General features: G+C 62.1%; 1 protein-coding gene across 1 annotated transcript; it reads left to right on the top strand.

Annotated features, from left to right (window-relative positions):
- Positions 1-707: 707 nt before the first annotated feature.
- DUSP8 (dual specificity phosphatase 8) lies at positions 708-15,163 on the top strand. Its single transcript, XM_055141595.1, has 7 exons — positions 708-872; positions 5,871-6,202; positions 7,711-7,849; positions 11,060-11,226; positions 11,564-11,723; positions 12,189-12,312; positions 12,397-15,163. Exons 2-7 carry the CDS (start codon positions 5,972-5,974, stop codon positions 13,148-13,150), a joined length of 1,575 nt encoding a protein of 524 aa, XP_054997570.1. The 5' UTR covers positions 708-872; positions 5,871-5,971; the 3' UTR covers positions 13,151-15,163.
- Positions 15,164-21,855: the final 6,692 nt, after the last annotated feature.

Here is a 21,855-nt window from a genome sequence, read left to right as displayed (position 1 = left end):
GGACGACCCCTGCAGGGTCCGCGTGACCTCTGCGCTGCGCGTTTCCTCCCGCGTCAGAGAGCCGCGGGGCCCCCGCTTCGGCCCCTCCGGCTCGCGGTGCGCCCCGCACGCACAAAGGACGCCGGGGGGTGGCGAGGCGGGGGGCCTTTGTTCCAGCCGCAGCCTCACCCGCGGGGAGAGGAGCCTCGCGCTCCGGAGCCAGCCCGCTCGGCCCCGCGGAGGGAGAGCCGGCGAAGCGCGGGGTTCTCGGAGCGCACGCCGGAAGCCTTCCTGGAGGCGGGGTCCGCGCGCCGCACGCCGCGCGGCCGCTTTAAGAGTGGGTCCCGGGGCGCAGGGCGAGGGCAGAGGGCGGAGGGCGGCGCGGCGGGCCCGGCCCCCGCCCCCCGGGCCGCCGCCTCTAATCTGCACCCGCAGCCCGGCTCCGGCTGACGTCACCCGCCCCGAGCCGCGCGCGCTGATTGGCTGCGGGTGACGTCAGGGCCTTTTTCGCTCCGCATGACCTCATCCCCCGCCGCCCGCCCCGCGCCCGGGCCTGTCACCGCGGCCGAGCGCGGCGGCCCAGCCGGCCCCGCGCCCCCGCCCCGCCGCACGCCCGCGCCGCCCGCACCCGGCCCGCGCCCCGCCGCCCCGGCCGCGCCCGCCGTGGGATGCGCGCCGCGAGCGCGCGTGTCCGCCCCAGTGCGCGCGCCCCGGCCCGAGCGAGCGCTGCCCGCGGCGGCGGCGACGGCCACGGCCACGCGACCCGCGCGGTCCCCCGCTCCCTGCCCCGGCGGCGCGGGCCCCCCGCGGGCCCATGGGCGGCTCCGGCGAGCGGGCGTCCTGAGCGCGGCGCGGGTCCCCGCTGCGCCCCGGCGGCGGCGAGCGTGAACGAGGTGAGCGGAGGGCCGCGGACGGGGGGCGCGGGGATCGGGGGGCGCGGGGACAGAGACGCAGGGACCCGGGCTCCGGGCGGGGGGCGCGGGGACAGAGACGCGGGGACGGGGGCGCGGGGACCGCGGCGCGGGAACCGGGGCGCGGGGAGGCGGAGATGTGGCATCGGGGATGCGGGGCGCGGGGATGCGGGGCGCGGGCCGGCTCCCCCGGGGGGCCCAGCTGTTCGTCCGGCGGGCCCGGGGCGCCGCGTCCTGAGCCTTCGGGGCGGCTGCGCCCGGCGGGCCCCGGGAAGAGGACGCGGCCGGGGCCTCGGGACCGGCCCCGAAGCCGGCTCTCAGGAACGTCACGGTACGGACATCGCGGTCCCCGCGGCCCCCGCCGCCCCAGCGCCCGGGGAACTCTGGCCCGGCCCACCCCGGCCACGGCTTCCCCGGGTGATTCCTTGTCGGTCGGGTGGGGACAGGCGGCGACGGAAGGTCCCGCAGCCGCGGGACCCCGCACATCCAGTCCCCGGACTCAGCCCTCCGCAGGGGCCGGCAGGGAGGCGCAGGACAGAGGGCGGCGGGCCACCACGGGGTCCCGCGGGGCGAGACTGCACTGCCGTCGCCCGGTGTGGCCGCGCGCCACCTTGGGCCTCTGCGGAACCGAGGCTGCGGCGCCCGCCACGGCTGGGGGAGGGGCTGGCAGTGCCAGGCTGGGCGCCCGCAGCCTCTCTCGGCCTGCAGCCCCAGCTCCGCTCCAGGCTGGCCTCCCGGAGGGGAGCGGCCGGCAGGGCCCAGGCTCGCGGGTCCTGGCTGCGGCCACCGCGGGTGGGGGCAGGAGCAGCGCTGGGCCCAGCTGGGGTCTCCATCGGATGGGCAGCTGGGAGGGCAGGACTGAGGAGGGGCCGGCAGTGATCAGTGTGCCCCAAAGGGTCCCGGGAGCTGCTAAGCGGGACTCCAGAAGGGCCTGACCAGAGCAGAGCCCCGAGTGGCCCAGCCAGCACCTGTGCCTCCTGTGTCATATGTGGCTCCAGGAAGGGTGTGTTATGGCCAGAGGGCCTGCATGCGCCTGTGACACTAGGCCGGCTGGACCAGCCTACCTCTGCCTGCTGGGACTGTGGCCACTGAGACGGGAACAGGACTGGGTCTTGTGACGACCGTAGCCACGGCCGGGCAGGCCTGGGTCTTGTGGGTACCGTGGCCAGGGAGGCTGGGTGGGCCTGGGTCACTTTCCTGGGCCTCCCTGGTGTGGGAGGACAATGTGTGGACCCAGGTGGGTCGTGGGGACAGCAGTGGGACAGTGCAAGGCCACAGACCGGTGAGGGGCACAAGCCAGCAAACCAGACTTGTGGGGTCCTGAGCCCTCCTCTCCAGGACCCTCCCAGTTGCCCCCATACCAGGCTCAACCCAGGACCGTGTGGCCTAGCGGAGCAGCAGAGCACCGCAGACCCTGGCGGGTGCCTGTCCTGTCAGCCTCCACATGCCACTGCTCCATGGGCTCCCCTGAGGCCCCGCAGGCTAGGGACACCCCTGGGTGAAACCCCCACCCACTGCCTCAGGTCCTGGCTGACCTGTGTGGGACAGGTGAGCTCAGCCTGGCCTGGAGGGCTGCAGGAGACGGAGCCCAGCAGGTGGCTCATGGCTGTTTGTCCTGGGGGACAGCAGGAGGCTTGTCCTGCAGGGGGGAGATGTGCATGTGTATGTTCACGCCTGCGCACACGTGTACTCTGTGTGCCACTTGTGCAGTGTATGTGCAGTGTGTATGTGCATGCAATGTAGATCTGTATGCCTTGTATACATGTGTGAACTGTTTATGTGTGTCATGTGCCATCTGTCATGTATGCTGTGTTGCAGTGTGTATCTGTGTGCTGTATATACATGTGTATACGGTGTGTACATGCCTGTTGTGTGTGTACTTGTGTTTGTGTGCAGTGTGTACGTGTGTGCAGTGTAGGTGTCTATCATCTGTGTACATGTGTATGTGTGCAGTGTGTACATGTCTGCCGTGTGTACACTGTGTACATGTATGTACTGTGTGTTCCTTTTGTGTACATGTGTATGTGTGTAGTGTGTGCATCTCTGCCTGTGTGCATATGTAGTGTGTAGGTGTCTTCCATGTGTGTGCTATGTGTACATGTGTGTGCAGTGTTATGTGTCTGCCTTATGTGTATATGTATGTGCAGTGTGTACATGTCTGCCATGTGTGTATGTGTATGTTGCAGTGTACATATGTGCCTTTCTTTGTGCTGTATGACCAGCAGCAATATGTGCACAGTGTGTATATGTCTGCACGTGTGTGCAGTATATGTGTGCATGCATGTGCCTGCATTTGTACTTATCTGTGTGGTGCATTCATGAGTCCATTGTGTGCCTTGTATACATCTGTGCGTGTGTGTCTGCATGTATGTGGTGTATATGTGCATGTGTATGCAGCTGTAGAGTACACAATGCACATGTGTGCACTAGTGTAGTGCATACATGTATTCATGCACATGTATGGTACATGTGTATGCTTACACATGTGTCTGCATGTATCCTGTGTGTCCAGGTATGTGTGGGTGTGCGTGTGTCTATGGTATGTGTGGTTACATATGTCTGGCACATACATGTATGTCTGCATATGTGTTGTGTGCATGCATATGTCTGTGTGTGGTGCATGTGTGCGTGTTGTCTATGTGTGTGGTGTGTGGCTCCATGTGTCTGGTGCATACATGTGGATGCACGTGTGTCTGCATGTGTTGCTGTGTGGTAGTAGCACAGCAGGCAGGTGAGCTGGACTGTGCAGTGGTTCACGTGTGGCCGGTCCTGCGAGCACTGAGCTCTGCTTTCTGGGTCCGCATGCTCTAGACGGGGTCTGCTGTCCCAGAGTCACCAGCCTGTGCTGGGAATGACTGGTGTGCCAGCGGGCTCTGGACCAGCAGGAAGATCAGGGACTGTGTTCCCAGGAGAGGCCTGTGCCTGGTGGGGGTGTAGAGGTGGGTGCGTGAAAGGGGGGGCTCTATGCACCTCCCCATCAAGGACCGGCCCTCAGAACGCCCCGCCCCCGCGTCTCTGGGGACACATCTCCCATCTCCCGTGGCACCTTCGTGCCAGCAGCCTGTGTGCCCCAGGCCCTGGGGAAGCCCCTGGGAGAGGGCGTGGTGCAGAGGAATTCTTGCACCCCTGGGGGTCACCTGTGGGGTGGGAGCGAGCTGGGACAGGCTCCTGCCGCACTGCAGCGGTTGCCATGGTGACGCCTGAGGTGCTAACTTGCTAATGAGTCCCCTTGGGCGCAAATAACAACACCGCAGCAGCTAATGGGGCCAGCCTGGAGGGAGGCCCTGGGAAGGGGAGCCCCTTTCCCGCTGCTCCTGCCCTCCAGGCGCCAGACCACCCACCCCGGCAGAGCTAAGGTGCTCTGGTCAGACCCCTGGATTGAGGTGCCAGCACCCCACAGCCCTCACCCCAGCACCCCACAACCTTTACTCCAGCACCCCCCACCTGTCACCCCAGCATCCCACAGCCCTCACCCCAGCACCCCACAAGCCTTATTCCAGCACCCCCCACCCATCACCCCAGCATCCCACACCCCTCACCCCAGCACCCCACACCCCTCAACCCAGCAATTCCACCCCAGCACCATACACCTCACCCAGCCCCCCACACCCCTCACCCCACACCCCTCACCCCAGTACCCCGACCCCTCACTCCAGCACTCCACACCTCTCACTCCAGCACTCCACGCCCCTCACCCCAGCACCCCAAAACCCCACCCCTCACCCCAGCACCCTGCACCCCCACCCCTCACCCCTCACCCCAGTACTCCATACCCTTCACACCAGCACTCCACACCGCTCAACCCAGCACCCCACAGCCTTCACCCAGCACCCCACAATCCTTGGCCCAGACTCCTCACCCCAGCGCCCCCACCTTCTCAGCCCAGCACCCCTCACCCCGGCACCCCCACACTCCTCAGCCCATACTCCTTGGCCCAGCGCCCCCAAGTCCCTCAGCCCACTCCCCTCCCCCATCCCCACACACCCCTCTCCCAGCACCCACGGAGCCCTGCCAAGGTCCCAAGCATCCCAGGGGCCCAGACACAGGCCTACAGGGACCCCTCCCTCAGGTGCACTGCCCTCTACTGGGCCACCATCTGCCTCCCCCAACCCACCTGTGGCCTCCTGCACCCCACCACCCTGCTCTGGCTGGCCCCCACTACCACATGCAAATGCTCCAGCTGTGGGCTCTGTGGACTGTGTCCATGTGTAATGTCTTTGCTACGTGTACCTCTTTGTGTGTGTATATTGTGGTGTGTATATCTCTGCATGTGGCATGTATGTAATATGCAGGTGTGGTTGTGTGCGTGTGGTATGGATATGATGGCTCATTTATGTGGTGTGTGCACATATGTGTGCTGAGTACATGTACGTGTGCACTTTTGCATGTGGGCTATGTGTGGAATGTGTAGTATGTGACTGGTGTGTATATGTTTGATGTGTGGTGTGCACATATGTGATTTAGGGTGTTTTATATGTGCATATGTGTGTGGTGTATCGGTCATGTGTGTTTGATGTGTGATTTTTGTAGTATGTGTGCTCATATGTGTTTATTGTGTAGTGGTATGTGTTTGGTATGTGGTGTGGGTGGTGTGTTCATGTGTGGTATGTCTGTATGACACATGTATGTTTGGTGTGTGGTTGGGTGGTGTGTGCATGTGTGCTATATATTCGGGGATGTGCACATGTGCAGCTCCCAAGAAGGCAGAGGCAAGGGAGCATTAGGGGCGTATTCTGATCCCACATCATCTGGGGTCCTGGGCATTGGATGGCGTCTGCAGACTGGGGTATGGGGAAGGCGACACGAGGGAGTGTATCCAGTGGTGGCCCAGCCACCCGGTCCTCCTCCCTGTGGTCCCTTGTGCCTGGCTGTCCCCAAGGCTGGCATGGTGGCGGGGCGATGGCGTGGCTTGCCGACCAAGCTAGAGGGGACCCTGCTTCTCTCTGAGGGCAGCCCCGCTGAGCTCCTCCTCTCCCTCAGGTGTGGTACCATGGCCTCCCACGCCCAGCTCTAGGCCACAGCCACCAGCCAGCAGCTGCTGCCCACACAGGGCCACGCCCGCCCCCACCCACTGCCACACCATGGCCGGGGACCGGCTTCCCCGGAAGGTGATGGATGCCAAGAAGCTGGCCAGCCTGCTGCGGGGCGGGCCCGGGGGCCCGTTGGTCATCGACAGTCGCTCTTTCGTGGAGTACAGCAGCTGGCACGTACTGCGCTCGGTCAACATCTGCTGCTCCAAGCTGGTGAAGCGGCGGCTGCAACAGGGCACAGTGACCATCGCCGAGCTTGTCCAGCCTGCTGCACGCACCCAGGTACTGGGCGCCCGTGGCCAGGGCACTCCTAACCCACCCCCCAGACAGGTAGCTGCGTATGCGAGTTTGTGCACACGTGCACACACAGCCTCAACTCCTGGGAGCACACACACGCACATACATGCACACACACGCACACACAGGCACATCAGCCTGGACTCCCGGGGGCACACACAGGCACATACAGGCACACACAGGCACATATGTGCACACATATCCTGGGCTCCTGGGAGCTCACACATGCACATGCATGTACACACATGCACACACGTGCACACAGCCTGGGCTCCTGGGAGCACACACATGCACATACATCCACACATGTGCACACACAGCCTGGGCTCCTGGAAGCACACACATGCACATGCATGCACACACATGCACACACATGTACACACAGCTTGGGCTCCTGGGAGCACACACATGCACATACATGCATAAACATTTACACAGCCTGAGCTCCTGGGAGCACATACATGCACATACATGACACACATGCACACATCCTGGGCTCCTGGGAGCACACACATGCATATACATGCACACACAACCTGGGGCACATACAGGTACACACATGCACACACACGCACACGTGCATACACAGCCTGGGCTCCCAGGAGCACACACAAACACAGACACACACATGCACACTCATAGACTGACTTCCCCAGGACCACACACATGTGCACACGCATAGCCTGGGCTCCAGGGGCACACACAAACACCCTCACACACACACCCCTCCTCTCCCAAGGGCACACACACACACAAACACATACATACACACAGCCTGGGCTCCAGGGGGCACACACAAACGCCCACCCTACACATGCAAACATAGTCTCGGTTCCCAGGGGTGCGCATGCACGTGTGTGTGCACCCGTGCGCGTACACAAACACACACACATTGCCTGGATTCTCTCTCTCTCTCTCTCTCTCTCTCTCACACACACACACACACACACACACACACACACACTGCCTGGATTTCCAGGAAGGCACACATGCCCAGGTGCCCAGCCGGGCCCCCAGGAACCTGACTGACTTCTCCAGGTGTGGTTGAGAGCTGCTTCCCTACAGGGACTCTCCCTACAGCTTCTTCCAGCAGCCCCCTCGGTTGATGACTCGGTTCTCCCAGTGCTGGGGAGGGACCGCTGGGTGACTGGGCCACTGATGGGGAGGGGGGGCGGGGGGGTGGCCTGCAGGCTGTGGGCAAGGCCCTGCCCCTGCACAGCAGGGATGGAGACCGCGTTGCAGGGAGCCCATAACCCAGAACTTCCTCCACGCCCCAGCGCGCCCTCCCATTGGCTGCGCGTGATGTCAGTCCACGGTACTGGCGGCCTGCTGGGGGCAGGGTGCGTCTGTTCTCCCTCCTGGTCCACTCCAGGCTCCTCCGAAACGCGAAACACGATGGGTTTCCTCAGACCGCCCCGCAGCATGGACATCCCGGTGCCCCTCCCCACTGCCCGGGCTATCAGCCGGCCCTGAGTGCGCCCCTGGCCCCCTAGGTGGAGGCCGCGGAGGCGCAGGACGTGGTGGTGTACGACCAGAGCACGCGGGACGCCAGCGTGCTGGCCGCAGACAGCTTCCTCTCCATCCTGCTCAGCCAACTGGACGGCTGCTTCCGCAGCGTGGCCGTGCTCACAGGTGGGTGGGCCTCGGCAGCGCGCTCCCACGCCCACGCGGGCCACGAGCGGGGCACGAGCTGCCCACGGCAGCCCTACCAGCTAGGGGCAGGGAGGGCGCAACACACACACAAGGCACTCACGACCAGGTGTGCTCACATGTGTACACGTGCACCTCAGACACATGCTCACAGATGCACACAGGCTGACTCCATACAGTGTCTCATATGTGCATGTACAGGCTCACGCCCTCAGTGCTCAAGTATATATGCACAGGCTCATACCCATAGTGCTCATGTGTGTATGCACGTGCTCATACCCACAGTACTCGTGTGTATACTCACACCCATAGTGCTCACACCCATAGTGTTCACGTGTATATGCACACCCATAGTGCTCTCACGTGGGTAAGCACAGGCTCACACCCATAGTGCTCAGGTATGTATGCACAGGCTCACACCCATAGTGCTGATGTGTGTAAGCACATGCTCATACCCATAGTGCCCATGTGTGTATGCATGTGCTCACACCCATAGTGCTCTCATGTGTGTAAGCACAGGCTCATGTCCATAGTGCTTATGTATATATGCACAGGCTCACACACACAGTGCTCTCACATGTGTATGCACACACTCACACCCATAGTGCCCTCACGTGTGTATGCACATGCTCACACCATAGTGCCCTCATGTGTATATGCACACACTCACACCCACAGTGCCCTCACATGTGTATATACACAGACTCACTCCCACGGTGCCCTCATGTGTGTGTATGCACACACTCACACCCACAGTGCCCTCATGTGTATATGCACACACTCACACCCACAGTGCCCTCACATGTGTATATGCACAGACTCACTCCCACGGTGCCCTCATGTGTGTGTATGCACACACTCACACCCACAGTGCCCTCATGTGTATATGCACACACTCACACCCACAGTGCCCTCATGTGTATATGCACACACACCCACAGTGCCCTCATGTTTATATGCACACACTCACACCCACAGTGCCCTCACGTGTGTATATGCACAGGCTCACTCCCACAGTGCCCTCACATGTGTATATGCACACACTCACACCCACAGTGCCCTCATGTGTATATGCACACACTCACACCCACAGTGCCCTCATGTGTATATGCACACACTCACACCCACAGTGCCCTCACGTGTGTATATGCACAGGCTCACTCCCACAGTGCCCTCACATGTGTATATGCACAGGCTCACAGTGCCCTCACGTGTGTCTATGCACAAGCTCACAGTGCCCTCACATGTATATGCACATGCTCACACAGTAATCCTAGCACAGGCAGGGGGTGGCATCTGGGCACCGGGCTCCCGCTTGGCTCAGCACCATGGCAGGGGTGTCCGTGTCCGCTTCATCACTGCCTGACCTGGGTCCTGGGCAGTTGTCCCTGCTGTGGCACAGACACGTCTGGGTGGGCCTGTGTGCGTGCATGCGTGCCTGCCTTGTGTGCCTGTGGGAGCCCATGTCTGACTGCTGTCCCAGTGCCTCGCCTGCTCCCGGACGCAGCGGTCTCGCTCTGTCCTGGCGGGGCTGGGGTGGTGGCTGGAGCCCCGTGCGCCTGAGGAGCCCAGCAGGACTGGCTGGGCTGGGGCCGGCTGTTCTGCTGCTTTTGTGAGGCTTTGGATTTGGTTTGGGGCCACCCCTGCTGCTGCTGCGGGGCGCACCGCTGGCTCTGTGCTCGGGGGCAGTGTGGGGCTGAGGGAGGAACTTGACTTCCCACCAAGCCATGAGTGAGGGGCACTGAGTGAGCATCTTCTGCCCCCCACCGCCCATGGCCCTTCTGGGGGATCTCAGTGCTGGCAGGAGTTGCTGTGTGTAGTGAAACTGGAGTGGGAACTGGAGGGCTCTGGGAATGTCCAGTACTGGGAGGGACCCTTCCAGCTCTGGGTGAGGGCAGATCAGGACCAGCAGGGTCTTCCTGAGACTCAGGACCAAAGGTACAGGCGGGGGCTGGGCAGCTGCTTCTCAGTACAGTGTCAAGAGTCAGATAGCCGACCCCCCACCTTGGGGCAAGGGAAACTGGCCCTTTAGTCCCCCGGCCCATGCGGAGGGCGGAGCTTCTGTTGCAGCTGGTGGAGGAGGCTGCCCATCCACCACACCCCCACCCCACCTCCGGATCACCCAGGTGGGGGCTGTGTGGGCCCTGCTCAGTCAGGGCATGCTGGTGGCTGAGACCACTGGGGCCTAGGACAGGGCAACGTGCTTGGTCGGCCTTGGCATATGGCTGGCCTGGGACCTCCCCAGCATCCTGCGGTGCCCAGAACACTGCTGGGTGAGACCTAAAAACACCTGTCGCGCAGTGACCTGTTCTCCCAACTGGGGGTGTGGACGGGGCGAAGGGAGCTCCCAGCCCTGCTATTGGCCAGGCTGAGAGCTGTGGATTGGTCAGCCGCTGGGGGACGGTGTCTGCCTCTGGGACAGTCAGAGAAGGGGTCTGCCTCTGGGGACAGTCAGGGGGTCTGCCTCTGGGACGGTCAGAGAGGGGGTCTGCCTCTGGGGACAGTCAGAGAGGGAGTCTGCCTCTGGGGACAGTCAGAGAGGGGGACTGCTTCTGAGGACAGTGGAGGGGTCGGCCTCTGGGAACAGCGGAGGGGTCTGACAGTCAGAGAGGGGGTCTGCTTCTGGGCACAGTGATGTGGGGGCCTACCTGTGGGCACCAGAGCTCTGCCCCGTGACTCCCAGGCTCCTCTGACCACTGTCCCAACTGGTTAAGCACCTCTGCGTGCTATGCCTGCTCCTGTGGGTGGAGTTAGGCCTTGGGGTACAGCCCGGGAGGGGACCCTCTTGGTCCTGGCGCCCAAGCAAACTGGGAGCACTGTGTAACACTGGAGGGGTGGGAAACTGGCCTGACCCTCAGCGGGGACCCCTGTGGCCTGCAGCCCACGCCGCCCAGCTGGGCCTCAGCCCTAATCTCACATTTATGGGCATCACAGCAGCGTCCTTGGGGCCAGCCCCTAATTAGCGTGAGGAAGGACGTGGGTGGCAAGGCAGCTGCTGGCACGGCCCACCCAGTCTCCCAGCTCCGCAGCACCCAACGCCACGCAGGGCTGGGCCAAGGCTGGCAGCGGGCATCAGGGCTGGGCTGGACTGGGGCTGGGGTCCAGGCTGGGTGTGGCTGAGAGGTGGTGGTGGGTGGTGGGTTTGTGCCACGCCAAGACACCCTCATCTGACCCTGTCTGCTTCCCCTACAGGGGGCTTTGCCACCTTCTCCTCCTGCTTCCCCGGCCTCTGTGAGGGCAAGCCCGCCGCCTTGCTGCCCATGAGCCTCTCCCAGCCCTGCTTGCCCGTGCCCAGCGTGGGCCTGACCCGCATCCTGCCTCACCTCTACCTGGGCTCCCAGAAGGATGTCCTAAACAAGGTGTGTGTGGGCTTGGGGCTGAGGGCTGGAGGAGGGGGAGCACAGCAGGGCCCCAGTCCCCTGCCAACGCCCCTGGCGGGCAGGCAGGGCCTGGGGGAGTGGCCCGGCTCCTTGCCCCAGGCCACCGGCCCAGAGAGCCCACATACCAAACTGCTGAGGTCACTGGGCTCCGCCTGGGTGAAAGAATCCCGGGCTTCAGAAAGGGCGAGGAAAGAGGGCGCAGACACCGCCCGCCACGGCCAGATTCCTGGGAGTCCAGGAGCTCACCACAGGCAGGGCGGCCCCATCCAGGGTGGCTGTGCCCAGAAACCGCTTACACCCCGTCCTCCTACCCCAGGACCTGATGACCCAGAACGGAATAAGCTACGTCCTCAACGCCAGCAACTCCTGCCCCAAGCCCGACTTCATCTGCGAGAGCCGCTTCCTGCGCATCCCCATCAACGACAACTACTGTGAGAAGCTGCTGCCCTGGCTGGACAAGTCCATCGAGTTCATAGGTGAGGAGGGCACCAGCCCCTGGAGCCGTGCTGAGGGGATGGGGCGGGGCCAGGCTCCAGTGGACTGGCAGGGAATGGGCGGGGAGACTGGGGCGGGGCGGAGCAGGGGCGGGGCGATTGAGGGGCCGGCCATTTGTTGGTAGTGGTGGAGGGGCGGGGCATGACGGGACAGGAGCGATGGGGGCGTGGTGATGGGGCGGGGCGCAGGCGGTGGGCGGGGCGCTGTGGGCTGGGCACGCTCGTGCCGAGGGCTCACTGGAGTTGGTGCCAGACCAGGTGCGGGAGGGAGGAGTGCCAGGTGCTAAGTGGCCAGATCGGGGAGCAGTGCCAGCCGCCAGCGAGCCGCGGAGGGCGAGGACAGGAGGGGACAGGGCAGGTGCCGGGAAATATCTGGTCCCGTGGGACTGGAAGGAGGGACCCCAGCTGGGAGAGGACGGGCTTGTGCAATAGCCGCCCTGCCCCCAGATAAAGCCAAGCTGTCCAGCTGCCAAGTCATCGTCCACTGTCTGGCTGGCATCTCCCGCTCCGCCACCATCGCCATCGCTTACATCATGAAGACCATGGGCATGTCTTCGGACGACGCCTACAGGTAGCCCCGGCTTCCCGGGCGCAGCGGGGGGTGGGCGGGAGGGGGGCGGGAAGCCCGTGCCCACGCAGCCGTGCCCCCACGCAGGTTCGTGAAGGACCGGCGCCCGTCCATCTCCCCGAACTTCAACTTCTTGGGCCAGCTGCTGGAGTACGAGCGCAGCCTGCAGCTGCTGGCGGCGCTGCAGGGCGAGGCGGCGCCCCGGCCAGGCAGCCCCGAGCCGCTGCCCCCCGGCCCCGCGGCCCCGCCGCCAGCACCTACCTCAGAGAGCGGCGCGGCGGGGGGCGCCGAGCCCCCGGGCCCCGCCGCCAGCCTGCAGCAGGGCCTGCGCGGCCTGCACCTCTCCTCCGACCGCCTCCAGGACACCAACCGCCTCAAGCGCTCCTTCTCGCTGGACATCAAGTCGGCCTACACGCCGAGCCGGCGGCCCGACCCCGGCGAGCCCCCGAAGCTCTGCAAGCTGGACAGCCCGTCGGGGGCCGCACTGGGCCTGCCCTCGCCCGGCGCCGACGGTCCCGACGCTGCCGATGCGCGCCCGCGGCCCCGCCGGAGGCCCCGGCCCCCCGCCGGCTCCCCGGCGCGCTCCCCCGCGCGCTCCCCGGCTTGCTCCCCGGCCAGTGCGGCGCGCCAGACTCCGCGGCACGCGCTCCCCGGCCCACCCGGCTCGCCCACGCCCGACGCGCGCTGCCGCTGCGGCCCCGACGCGCACTTCAAGCGGCGCAGCTGCCAGATGGAGTTCGAGGGGAGCCTGGCCGAGGGCCGCGCGCGCGGCGAGGAGCTGGCCGCGCTGGGCAAGCAGGCCAGCTTCTCGGGCAGCGTGGAGGTCATCGAGGTGTCCTGACGGCCCGGCGGGGCGCAGGGGAGGGGAGGGGTTTACGGCGGTTTTTATCGAGAAGCCAATATTTCGATTTTTTATTTATTTAAGCTGTTCATTCTACAGTGGTTGGCAGCCCCGGAGCTGTTTTTACTGTCTGGTATTTATTTAAACTGAAACACAGTTTCTAAGCAATACGGGCCGCCTGCAGTCTCAAGCTGGGGGTCCTGGCCTGGGGTCCCTTCTCCGCCTCCTCCCGCAGGATACTCTGACTGCCCAGCTTTCGTGCACTTTTTACATAAGAAAAAGGAAAAAAAAAAAAAGAAAAAAATCCTTTGCCACAAACTGAGCCGCAGACTCTCCTCCCACCCTCTCCTGCCCTCTCCCACCTGCCCTCCCTCCATCTCTCTCCCACCTCCCCTCCCTCCACCTCTCTCCCCCTCCCTACACCCCTCTCCCTCTTTCTCTGATCCTGTCCCTTCTCCTCTGCACCCAGCCTGGGGGGGTCTCAGTTGGGTGTGAGCAGCAGGCTGCACCCCAGGCCCAGGCACCAAGCCCCAGGGCAGTGGGGTCCTCTGCCTGCCCAGTTTCCAGTGGTCTAGTAGAGAGCACAGGATAAAGGGCATGGGGAATGTGTCTCCCAGTGAGACGGGACCCCAGCTGGAGCTGGAGAGCCCTTCCTCCTGCCTGAACCCCAAGTCTGGTTTCAGGGTCACCAGCTTCCCTGTGTAGGTGAAGGGGGACCTAGAGACCAGGTGTGTCCCTACAGGTGGGGGTGACCCCGCAGCTGCCAGTGACTGGGACTCAGATGTATCCTGCAGGTGGGGTGATCTGGGATCCAGGTGTGTCCTCGCAGGTGCTGGTGACCCTGCAGATGGGGATGATCTGGGACTCAGGTGTGGGTAACCTGAGTCTAGGAGGGTCCCATAGTTGGGGGTGACCCAGGGTCCAGGTGTGGCCCCTCAGGTGGGGGTGCCCCTACCAGGGGAGGGGGATCACCTAGGATCCAGGTGTATCATGGAGGTAGGGGTGACCCCGCAGGTGGGGGGTGACCGAGGGTCCAGGTGGGGCCTCCCTGAGCACTGCTGTTGTGGGGCAGGTAGACCCTCTGCTGGGCAGCTGGGTGGGAGGTACCCCATGTTGGCCCAGTCCCTGGGGACCCCTCTCTAGGACCTCTGCACTGAGGTTCCCTCCCCCACATCTTCAGGGTTTTACTCTGGTACCTACCCGGCTGATTTTCTGGCCCTGGTGGGTGGGGGAAAGGGGAGCCACAGCCCCCCAACTCTCTTGGTTGTGGGGCCCTCTGGGCTTTGGGGCACCTGGCAAAGAGGCAGGATGGGCCATGTTGGGGGTACAGGACTGGGTCCTGGGGAGCGTCCCTGCTGACCCCTTTGTTTTCACTATACCCCTCCGTCCTGGTCCTGTCCACCCTGTTCCCCAGAAGATAAGCTATCATCGTTGTATTTGCAATCTCTGGATTAGCAGTTTAAGTATTTATTATTGGTTAATTATTATTATTATTGTCGTTGTTGTTGATTATGTAAATTCGCCTTCTGTCTGTCTGTCACATTGGATTTCCGAGGTGACCCGTGTGGAGGACGGCCTGGTCCCTCGGCCGCGCCCCTGTGCTGTCCCGGAGACAGAATCTGAAGGCAGGTCCCAAGCGCGTCCTTCCCTCCCGTTGCCCTTTCTCCAGAGCTGTCAGACTTAGGGATTCTGCCCTGGCGCAGGTGGTCCCCGGCTCCCCCAGAGTGAGCCGGGCTGGGGGAGGGGCTGTGCGCTCCCTGGCCCCGCCCCTGTCCTGGCGCTGGAGCCCCTGTCCCCCAGCGGACCTGCCCCCCTGTTATTTGCTGGAAAGTCCAGCGGAGGAGGGGGCAGCCCCACCCCTGACGGCTCCCAGTCTCTCTGGACTGGGCTGTTCCCCCTCACCCTGCCTCAGGACCCCTTCCCCAGCGCATCCACACCGCCCCTGCTCCATGCCTCCCCTTCTTTTGTATTTGGAAACAATGTGTTGTAATAAATCCTGAGATGGGTGTTTTCTCCCCGCCTCTCTGCTGCATTCTTCAGGCTGGTGGGGGGCGTGGGGGGATCCTGCATCACTGCCCTGTAGCCCTGAAGTGTTGGGGAGGGCAGTCCCTGTGTCCAGCACCTTTCCTCGTCACTGGTGAGGTTTTATTTCATTTTGCTTTATTGTATTTGGGGCCACACCCCTCAGTACTCAGGGCACCCCATGCAAAGACACATCCAGTCCACTGGTGAGACTTTGAATAAAGTAACAGAGACAGGACGGTTCTATTGTACAAGAGAGAGACATCAATGACATCGGCAACTATAGCCCAATCTGCCTGTTGTCCGTCGTCTACAAGTTGTTCACTCGAGTCATCCTGAATAGAATAGGCAGAACACTAGATGAAGGACAACCATGTGATCAAGCCAGGTTCCAAAAAGGATTCAGCTCGATTGACCATATCCACATTGTGACCAAACTCATTGAAGTTTCATGAGAGTTCAAGATGCCGCTGTCTAACGTCCATTGATATTTTTTTTCTTTTTGGGTCACACCCGGCGATGCACAGGGTTTGCACCTGGCTCTGCACTCAGGAATTTCCCCTGACGGTACTCAGGGGACCATATGGGATGCTAGGATTCGAACCCGGGTTTGCCGTGTGCAAGGCAAATGCCCTACCCGCTGTGCTATTGCTCCAGCCCCTAACGTTCGTCAATTTAAAGAAGGCCTTTGATTCTGTTGAGACTGAAGTGGTCATTGAAGCCCTAGCTGAACAGGGTATTCAAACTCAGTACATAGAGATCCTCCTCAAGCTGTATTACGGAATCACCACCAGGATCTCACCGTTCTACAAGGAAGTGATTATTGAGGTAAAGAGAGGGATTCAGCAGGGTGATACCATTTCACTGAAACTCTTCAGTGCCACCCTCGAGAATGTCATGTGACGAGTGGAATGGGAAGGAATGGAAGAGAAGATAGACGGTTGACAACTACACCACCTCCGCTTGCTGATGACATCGTTCTCTTAACACCAAACATTACCCAAGCGGCACAAATGCTGGCTGACTTTGACCGCGAGTGTGGAAAGGTCGGACTGCAGCTGAATCTCACCAAGACAATGTTCATGAAAAACAAACTAGTCCCTGACGTTCCATTTGCTCTAAATGGAACGAACATCTCCGAATGCAGCAGCTATGTGTACCTGGGTCAAGAACTCAATGTGAGGAATGACTTGGTGCCAGAACTGAGCAGGAGGAAGAGAGCAATGTGGAACGCCTTCAGGAGCATCAAACAAGTTGTTAAGAGGATGAAGAACCTCCGGCTCCAGGCACAACTTTTCGACTGCACCGTTCTCTCTGCACTAACATATGCCTCAGAGACCTGGGCCCTACGAAAACAGGACGAGAACGCTATTCCGGTATCCCAAAGAAGAATCGAAAGAGCTATGCTAGGAGTGTCATGTTTCATTCAAGTGAGAGAAGGAATCTGGAGTTCCGACCTCTGTCGACCATCAAGAATCAGAGATGCTGTCTCGTTTGCCAAGGCATCGAAAATCAGATAAGCTGGACAAGTAATGAGATTTAGAGACAACCACTAGACTAGAGCTGTTACCAACTGTATTCCACAGGACATCAAAAGGCTGTGTGCCCGTCCACCAGTGAGATGGTCAGACTTCGTCAAAACCCTGAGCAAATGGTTTGAGGCTCTTTGTGTTCCTGGAGCGAGCAGATACCATTGGGTTACACTAGCATGCAACAGGGATGAACGGAGACATTACTGGCGCCTGCTCGAGCAAATCGGAGATCAACAGGATGACAAGTGATACAAATGAACTGAAAGACAGGCGCAGGTTTTCCCCCCAGGCAATGCTCAGGAAACCTGGGGTCTACTGGGTGATTCTGAGCCAACCAACCAGGGCTACACTGGGGGCAGTGCTCATGGGACCACATGGTGTCAGGACATATGCTAGGTCTAGTCCGAGCCACGGTGCTGTCTCCTGGCCCCAAAGAACTCAAAATTCATCCACCCCACTCCCAGGGAGCATCCACAACAGCCCTGAGTGTGAGTGCATGCATGAGCACGTGTGTACAGGTGTGTGCAGACCAGGCACACAGCAGGTGAACACACGCCTATGTGGACCAGGCGTGCAAAGTGGACACATGTGTGTGCAGGTCCATGCATCATGCAGGTGTGGTGTGGTCATAGCTGGAGGGAGGCAGGAGCTGACAGGCTCTGTGGGCCCGAGGAAGCGGGTTCTCCAATCCCCATCTTTCCTCCTCAAAACTGCAGAAGAGAGAATCCTTGCCTGTCCACCAGTGGGGCTATTTTTAGCTCGGGAACATCTATTTATAGCCTGGGCAGTCTCTGAGAGTCAGTGAGTCCTCAGAAGTGGCTGCTGGCTGGAGGAGGGAGTGGGAGGGGCCAGGGAACAGGCAGGCTCTCAGGATGCCCTGCAGGGGCAGGATAAGACCCCCAGAGCAGTGAGCAGGTGGTAGACCCAGACCCGGCTCCTAAAGCTCAGCCTAGAGGTCAGCCTGCCCAAGACAGGCCAGCTGGTGCCTAAGGGGAGCTCGTGGGGCAATGGGTTGTCCCTGGTGGTCCCCAAAGTCTGTTCCCTGGTCTCCAGGATGCTGTACTGGCTTCTGTCTCCCTCCAGCTTCCCAGCCCCAGGCCAAGTACCTCAGCACCCATGCGCTTTGGGGTGTGGGTCAGGGAGGACCGTGGGCTTCTCTGCCTGTGGGTAGCTGCACTGTCCACAGGCAACGCCTGAAGCCCTCTGCTGGGCCTGCACACCAGGAAGCCGGAGCTGCAGACACTGCCCACTAGAGCTGGCCCTCTTGGCACTGGGATGCCAGACACGCTGCGGTGCAGCATCAGCCCTCGGGGCGGAGGAGAGGGCGGCTTCTTCTGGTCTGTGGGGCGCAGACGCAGCCCGTGGGAAAGGTGTGGGCCAGGGGCCGATGGCGAGGTACCGACAGCTTGGGGGCTCTCTTCCCTGCCAAGACACGGGAGCAAGAATTAAAGCATGGCAAAAGACATGGGTGCTCAGGGTTGACGGAAAGGTGAACTGGCTATGAGTGACCAGGTCCTTCAGCAGTCAGCCAGTCGACCAGTGTCTGTGCCGAGTGTATAAGTGTCTTGGATGTCCAGTATGCAGATACTTCATATCAGGGCCGCAGAACAAGGTGAGTTGCCAGAATTTTAGACTGCCGGAGTGGGAGAGAGTGAGTGCATGAGACAGGGTGGAGGGATGGGCGGAGAGTGAGTGACAGATGGTGGTGGGTGGGAGGCAGTGGAGTGCGTGGATGGATGGATCCACCGTAAGCCGGAGAAGTGAGCAGTCTGAAGGGTTGGTGGGTGATGGAGAACGAGTGGGTGGGTGGGTGGGTGGATGGGTGGATGGGTGTTGGATGGAGGATGGTGGATGAATGGGGTGGGTGGGTGCTGGGCAGACGAGGGGATGGCTTACAGGGGTGGTTGGGTGTTGAAGGGCAGGATGCGTGGATTGTAGAAGTGTTTTAGAGAGATGAATGGGTGCTGGAGGGAGGATGGATGGAGAGACGGGTGGATGGAATTGGAGGGAGGGATAGAGGGATGAGTGGGTAGTGGGAGGAAGGCACGCAGGGAGACTGAGTCACGTGGGCGAGTGTACAGTGCAGCCCACCTTCGGTCCCTCTGTGGATGTGGTTTCCTTTTGGATACTAGTGCTGGGACGGAGGCCAGCAGGTGGGTGTGGCAGGTGTGTGCTCCTCCTCCCAGCCCCTCTCTGCCTCCTTGTCTCCCACTGCACAGTCGTCAGGCACCCACCCAGTAAGCACACCATGGTCTGGCAGCCTCAGAGACTGGCTGGAGCCTTCATAACCCAAGGAGAGGAGCCGCCTCGTGCCACATCTCAGGGGTCAAGGTGACACAGACTTTGTGCTGCTGGGCAGAGCTGTCCTGAGTCCTGGAGCCCACCTCCGCAGCCCCCAGCCGTGGCCCTGGGGAGAGGCACAGACTAGGGGCGCAGAGTGGAAGAGGGAGGTGACTGGTCTCTGCCTGTGTCAGGAGCACAGGCTATCTGTGTAGGACAGGGCGAGGTGCCACAGCAGACCTGGGAGAGGACAGGGAGGACGGGGAGGACAGAGAGCATGGACATGATGTGGCATCTCTGGCATCGGGGGTCAGGCCTGATGCTGACCTAGGAGGGTCCCACACAGAGGTGGGGCCTCTCAGAGCCTGAAATCACGAACACGGGCATGTCCAGGGCCCCTGGAAGGGGTCAGGCGTTGACTGGGGCTGAGGCACAGACAGTCCTGGAGGTGCAGGTCCTCCTTAGCCCCCAGTGTGCCCGCCTTTCTGGAGAGGGGCAGCTGCAGAGAGGAGGGGCCTGCGGGGAACTCAGCCTGACTCCTGATAACCTTCTGGAACTCGCGTGGGAGGTCTCATTCCCTCCTGGAGGGTCTTGGAGGAGAGGGGGTGAGAGGGAAGCGTCCAGGACGGCGGGACGCCATGGACCAGGTCTGCTTGGGGAGGGCAGTGGCCAGGGGCATCTGGCCCCGACGAATCCCTCCTCCTCTTTCTCCTCTGGCCAGTGACAGGCGGCTGTACCCAGTGAGCTCAGTGTTGGAGCCCGCCACTCCGTGCTGAGTGGGGTCAGCCGGCCCAGATGCCTGCACTCTCCCAGGCCTGGGGGCTCCAGAGACGCCCTGCTCTCCCCTAGGCACCTCGGGGCTGTGCTGGGTGACCCACTCTGCCGGGCGCAGAGCTGGACCACAGACCCCTGGGGCACCATTACCCTAGAGGACAGCCCCTCCGAGGGCAGCTGGGCTGCAAGGGCGGGATTCCAACCGGGCACAGCTCCAGGCTCCCAGGAAAGTGCTCCTCTGGGTAGCGACCCCCAGACCTTCCCGCCCCACGCGCCGCCCAGCTCCACGGGCGATCCACGGGAGGGCGGCTCACCGCGGCCGCCTCCGGGGTCCCCAGCCCAGTCCCGCACCCCCTAACCCAGCTCCCCACGCCTGTGCCCCCCAACCCCGCTCCACGTGCGCCCGCACCCCGCTCCCGCGCGCCCTTGCGTCCTAGGCGGCCTCGGGGAGCACTGCTGGGCTGGGCTGTATGCGAGTGGGCAGACGCTGGCCCCGCACGCCGAGCGCCCCAGTCTCGCCTCCCCAGGCCGGCGCGGCTCCGCAGTGCCCCCTGCCACTGCCAGGCCCGAGTCCGGCCCCGCGCCCTCCAGGCTTCAGTCCCGCCCGGAGCCCGAGGCGCAGCGCGGCCACCGCGCCGGCTGCTCTCTGTTTCCTGGCCCTCAGATCGGGAAAATCGTCCGCAGAGCGGGGTCCTGCGAAGCGAGCCTCTACCCCGCCCACAGCACCGGCTACCTCGGGGCTTCTCCCCGACCGGGTGTGTCCGCCTCTGCCGCGCCCGCCTCACCCTGCGAGCCCCGGGCAGAGTCCGTCTGCCAGCACCTGGCCGAGGTGGAGTGCCTGAGAGCAGATGCTTCTGGAACACCCCCGCCCACTGGCGCTCCCGGCCGCGGACATGAAGGCTACTCTCTAGAAGCCCCCTCGCAAAGCCCCCTGGCACTGCACCCCTAGTTGAGGACTGAACTGGGAGGGCTGAGGCCTGGGGGCCACCAACCCAGCTCTCCCCAGGACTGGCCTTCTGACTGGGGACCCCGGGGAGGGGGACCAGCCTGCAAATGGCCATTGAGGCTCATCTGAGGCAGGGAGAGTCCCAGGCAAGAGGACTGAGCCTGGCAGGAACCCTCCAGGCAGGGTGGGCTGGCTCAGAGGGTCCTCCGGAGGAGGCCCTGGATGTAAGGGCCTGGGTCAACTCTGGAAGGATGATTCCTTCTCTCCCGAAGGCTCCTGGAAGGGCGAGAAGGGCCCTCAGGTTGGGACCCAGCACCCAGCACGGTGCTCGAGGCTCTGCAGGCTGGGGCCCAGGCCTAGGTCCTGGGCGTAGAGGTGGTGTTTATGTCCAAATGTCCCCTCCACGCTCACTATCACCGGGGTTGGGCCCACAGCCCCTAACTCTTGTTCAGTCTGAGCCCAGGGGGAGGGAGGGGAGCCAGCACCCAGTGACCATCCCTCTCTGAGCTTCCTGGCCAGCCCTATAGGTGACAAGGCTGGTGGACATCAAGCAGGATTCAGCTCTGAGTGGCAGTGCTGCTGCAGCTGTCCGACTCCCTGGATTCGGAGTGTCTAGAAATCCCTGTACCACTGCAGACCTACCGCAGTGGCCACTCCAGTGCCCCCCCCCCGCCATGGTGTACAAAGGGTCACCTGGGTGGGTGGCACAGCCCACAAAATAGGGACACAATGGGCATTGTGTGAGCACCTGTGGAGCAACCTATACCCGCACCCACCTCACCTCTGCACCCACACCTATACCCTCACCACCTCACCCCTAACTATATCTATATATCTACATCTATATGCACCATATCTATACCCTCACCACCTCATCCTGCACTACACCTATACCCTCGCCCACCTCACCTTTGTACCACATCCATACCCTCACCACTTCACCCCTGTACTACCACACCTATAATACCCTTACCCATCTCACCCCTGCACTGTTCTGTACCCTTATCCACCTCACCCTACACCACATCTATATCCTCACCCACCTCATCCCCACACACCTTTACCCTCACCATCTAATTCTGCACTACACCCATACCCTCACCACCTCACCCCTCCACCACACCTATACCCCACTTCACCTCACCCTCACT

Source organism: Sorex araneus, chromosome 6 (genome assembly GCF_027595985.1).
Source record: "Sorex araneus isolate mSorAra2 chromosome 6, mSorAra2.pri, whole genome shotgun sequence".
Taxonomy (NCBI): Eukaryota; Metazoa; Chordata; class Mammalia; order Eulipotyphla; family Soricidae; genus Sorex; species Sorex araneus.
The sequence above is the reverse complement of the archived record's forward strand: the minus strand, read 5'-3'. Positions and strand labels throughout refer to the sequence as shown.

Excerpts from the sequence above, each read along its gene's own strand:
- DUSP8 (XM_055141595.1), top strand. The coding sequence starts at position 5,972 with ATGGCCGGGGACCGGCTTCCCCGGAAGGTGATGGATGCCAAGAAGCTG. Across the intron at positions 11,724-12,188 it reads CAAGTCCATCGAGTTCATAG|ATAAAGCCAAGCTGTCCAGC; the intron begins GTGAGGAGGGCA and ends CCCTGCCCCCAG. Across the intron at positions 12,313-12,396 it reads TCTTCGGACGACGCCTACAG|GTTCGTGAAGGACCGGCGCC; the intron begins GTAGCCCCGGCT and ends GCCCCCACGCAG.